The sequence below is a fragment of the Poecile atricapillus genome, chromosome Z (assembly GCF_030490865.1).
Source record: "Poecile atricapillus isolate bPoeAtr1 chromosome Z, bPoeAtr1.hap1, whole genome shotgun sequence".
Classification (NCBI taxonomy): domain Eukaryota; kingdom Metazoa; phylum Chordata; class Aves; order Passeriformes; family Paridae; genus Poecile; species Poecile atricapillus.
Window position 1 is genome coordinate 39,044,515 of NC_081289.1, and position 4,340 is coordinate 39,048,854.

The window sequence follows — 4,340 nt, forward strand, 5'->3', positions numbered from 1 at the left end:
GTTTTTTCAAGCTTTCTTCTGTTTAATGGAGGGATGATCGCTTAAATACCAGGTTTCCTTTGAAAACCGACACTGGGCATGAATCAAAAACACGCAGAAGACAGCCCCTTACCGCTCTTGCCCAAGGAGGCAGGCTGAGGAAATACATTTCGACTAAATAGTGCGGGAACACCCCGAGGAAGGCAAAGGAGCGCTGTCGGGCATTTGCCGTGTCCTGGTACTATCTCCGTTAACAGCCTAGCGCCGGATTACTCCGTTGGGGAGCCCTTCCCTCCGCAGCCCTGGGCGAGGGGCGGGGAGCCGGGCCGGGCCCGCTGCCGCCGGGGAGCGCAGCCCCCGCCCCGCCCGGCTGCCGGCCCCGCCGCGCCTCCCGGCTCCGCTCCTCTCGGCGCTGGGCTTCCCCGCGGCCCGCGGGCGGGAGGAGCCGCTGTTTCCGCTGGGTGTCACTCTGGGCTGGGAGAGGCGCGTTCAAAAGCGGAGGGGAGGGAAAAGCCCGCCGACAACCCGGGCCGCCCGCACCGGCAGCGCCCGCCGCTCGCCACGCCGCGGTACGGGCGGCAGCCGCTCCGCTTCCTGCGGGCCGGGGCGCTCCCGGCCCTCCGCCTCGGAGCCGGAGCCCGGCGGAGAGTGCTCGGCTGGTGCCGCCTGCGCCCCGAGCCCAGTCCCTGCGGGCGGAGGCCGTCTAACCCTGCCAGAAGGATGCTGGAGAGCGGCTGCAAGGCGGTGAAGGAGGGCATGCTGGAGAAGAGGAGCGACGGGCTGCTGCAGCTCTGGAAGAAGAAGCGCTGTATCCTCACCGAGGAGGGGCTGCTCCTCATCCCCCCCAAGCACCCCCCGCAGCCGCAGCAGCAGCAGCCGGCTCCGCCGGCCGAGCCGACGGCCAAGATCAAGGAGCTTCACTTCTCCAACATGAAGACGGTGGACTGCGTGGAGCGGAAGGGCAAGTACGTGTACTTCACGGTGGTGATGGCCGAGGGGAAGGAGATCGACTTTCGGTGCGCCCAGGAGCAGGGCTGGAACGCGGCGATCACGCTGCAGATGGTGCAGTACAAGAACCGCCAGGCCATCCTGGCCGTGCGCTCCACCCGGCAGAAGCAGCAGCACCTGGCGGCTCCCCACGGGCCGCGCCTCCGCGGCGCCTCCAACTCCGCCTAGCGCAGGTACGGAGCCGGCACCGCGCCCGCCGCACCGCCGCCCGCGGGGCTGCCGGCACCGGCCGCCGCCGCTGCGCCTGACGGGCTGCCTGCCCTCTGTGCTCTCTGTCTCACTGCAGGTTACCTTCACGGAGCGCTTCGGAGAAGAGGACAGAGCGCGTTCGTGTCGGACCTGCTCCTGGGGCTCAGAAACTGGGCAAACGCCGGAGGTGCAGGTAGAGCGGAGAGAAGCGGCTCAATAGCCTGAACCTCAGCCAGCTGCTGCTGCTGCTTTGCCGCCCTCGGTGCCGAGAAGCATTTCAAATCCATTATTTATGAACCTTGGAAAGGATCCTTTGGTGCGATGGGACTTCTAGGAGACATGATGTACTGTAACTTTATTTTAATGTATTTTATTTTATTTATTAGGGTTGTTTTCTTTTGGTTTTGTTTTCCTCTTTATTTTTTTTTAAGGCTTATTTGCAAGACATTTCTGAATGTAGGCCATATCAAAAAAGTAAAGGTAAAAACAATATGCATGTTAGCTCCCTAAAAATACGGAAAAGTTCTGGGTATTTTGACTGTGTGCAATTTGACAAAAGAGTTTTTTTATTTTTACCCAAAATACACTGTATTCCACCAGAATGGAAAATGTGATGTGTGTTTCAAAATTTGGCTGAAACTCATACTGCATATGAAACCTATTTTCTCTAATGAGAACAACAATTAGAGTCTGGGGCTTAAATTATTTTTTTTTATTAAATATTAAACGTGGTGGAAGATGATAAGAAGTGATTCATGCTTGGCTATTCAAAAAAGCAATGCCGCTTGTCATTCTGAGATTAAAACCAATCTGTTTAGTGTATGAGCGGAAGGAATCTGACCAACTTCTTTTGTGATACAGGAATCTGAGTTGGATTCCAGCTGTCTTTGTGGTGTGCTTGCTTCTAGGCTGGTGGGCCAGAGCTGGGAAGTGTTCATGAATGTTTCTTAGCGATCAGGGCTCCCTCTGCACGTTCAGTTTTTAAGTGATCTGAAGTCTCAACTTGTGTTGCATTTTCATGGCATTTTTTAATGTCTTGCATTAAAGTAGTTCGTAGTTTAAAAATCCATTTTATGTATGTCTTAGTGTGCAAATGGATTATTTTGGTCACAGTTTTCATAAGCTGAAAGTTGCTCTCTAGCTGAGATGAACTCGATTAATTTTGGTGTTTAGCACTGTCAGATGTTGAGAGAGGCGTGCCATCTTGCCTCTAAAAACGTTGATGATGCCATGAAGTTGGAAAACAAAGGGCTAATTGCACAGCTGGTGTGTGTTTCTCTGCCTCTTAAAAGTCGGTGGGAGTTTGGCTGCCGATGCTGGCGGGAGCGGGTCGGAGCTCCTCGCCCAGCGCAGAGGACAGAGTCGGGTATGGGCGGTGAGCTTTCTAGGACAGGGCCTTTCTGACGATGGGTGCTGCTACCGCCCAGGTTCTCTGGTTTAAATGAAATGGGGAGGCTGCAAGTGGGATAGAGCAATGTGGCCCATGATCTCTGGTCCAAGTTAAAAATGTCAAAGCCATGGAGATATTTATTTTAGCTAGTGTGGTGAGGAAAATGGCTTTTGGTCCCTTTGCAATTTACATTAATATAGACAAAGTCTTTTAAAGCTACACATTCAAGGCTTTTCTTTCTGTGTAAATGAGGTAACGTGGCATCAAGAGCCTTACATTCTCGGTGCAAGCTTATTTCTGTAAGTGTTTAAAGCAAAAAGCTGGTGTGTTACTCAAAGGAAGATTTTAGAATTCACTACTGTGAATGGTGTTGGTCTCTGCACTCCAAGATTAAGGTTAGTCCTGTAAGGAGTAATCTGAGGTGTGTGTTAGCCCTTGGCTTTTGTTCCTTCCCCCAGGTGTCAGGGTCGCATACCTAGATGAGCAAAACATGTCATAGTGCAGAATCAAAGCCCTGACAATCCAGTGTAGTTATTCCTGAGCGCTGCTTCTCGACCTGGCCCTTGACAAGGCTGTGTGATGAACTTGGGGTGGTAGATTACAGCTGTCCTAACAAAGTCATTATTTTGTGATTAATTGAAATCCAAGGTGCCCCGCATCTTCTAGGATTAGGTTCGCTGGCTTGGCAATCGTAATACTCAGTTTCCATGTCTCTGTACATCTGCCATTATCATTCTGCTAACGCTTGGATGTTAGAGCTGTAAGGGGATTCTCTAATGAGCTAGTCAAAGACTCACAAAATAGACTGTAATTTGTAATTTGTCTCCTCTATTTGGAGTAATTAATTACAGTTTATTGAGAAACTAATCCACCTTTTCAGGTATACAGATGTATTGCTGATCTCACCTACTAAAACACATTTTAGCCTAGTCAAGGATAAATGTAACTGATGAGAATTAATTCCTATTTGATCAGAGACACATTTCCCTGAAAGAGGCAGTTATTCTTGACCTCAGTGGATGCAAGCCTCTGAAAGCTACAAGTCTATGGTGTAGTCTACAGCTGAAATTTTACTGTTCTTCTGTAAGTACTTTTACATTGAAAGCTAAAGATGATAATTTTAGTGAGAAAATTGACTTGAAGGTATGAAGAAATTACTTTCTTTTTGAATTTGCTCGCTCTTTTCACCAATTCAAGGTCAATACCCCACTTTCATGTTTCTTGCTTTAAGTTGGTCTGAAGGATGATCTGGAAATCTTTTGGACTGATGTAGTTCAACAAATTTTTGTTGCTTGTCATTGCCTGCTGTGTTACCTGTTTAAAAATTTTGGTGTCAGCCATCCTCCTAGTGTGGGAGGTGGTCACATCACAAAATCTACCTTGATACCTCCAGCCTGAGTGGGATGAGTGTAAGGATCAAACTTTTTCCTTGTGTCCCTGAACTGTCTCCTGGAAACTAAATGGGAACAAATTGGCTGGGGTCCCCTGGGGACAGTCAGACTGTGTTGCTCATGCCCTGTCAGTATAAATAAAGCTAAATTGTCTGATGGGAACAGTCTGACAGCTTTCTCACGCTCTGAATTCCACAGCGTGTGGTGTTTTTCAAGTTTTGGGTTTGTTTGGGTTTTTGTTGTTGTTTTTTTTTTCCTTGACTGATAGTAATTTTGGACCAAGAAATCATTTGATGTTATAAAAGGTACTTCTGGGTTTTTTTTCATCTTGCCCCTCTATTACTGCATAGTCTTCGTTTGAATGTCTGGATTTAATACTGTCT

The 4,340-nt window shown here is 49.1% G+C and overlaps 1 protein-coding gene across 1 annotated transcript; it reads left to right on the plus strand.

Moving 5' to 3' along the window:
- Positions 1-429: 429 nt before the first annotated feature.
- On the plus strand, positions 430-3,960 carry LOC131573688 (pleckstrin homology-like domain family A member 1). Its single transcript, XM_058827885.1, has 2 exons — positions 430-1,160; positions 1,274-3,960. The coding sequence occupies exon 1, from the start codon at positions 700-702 to the stop codon at positions 1,153-1,155; it is 456 nt and encodes a 151-aa protein (XP_058683868.1). The 5' UTR covers positions 430-699; the 3' UTR covers positions 1,156-1,160; positions 1,274-3,960.
- Positions 3,961-4,340: the final 380 nt, after the last annotated feature.

Excerpts from the sequence above, each read along its gene's own strand:
- LOC131573688 (XM_058827885.1), top strand. The coding sequence starts at position 700 with ATGCTGGAGAGCGGCTGCAAGGCGGTGAAGGAGGGCATGCTGGAGAAG.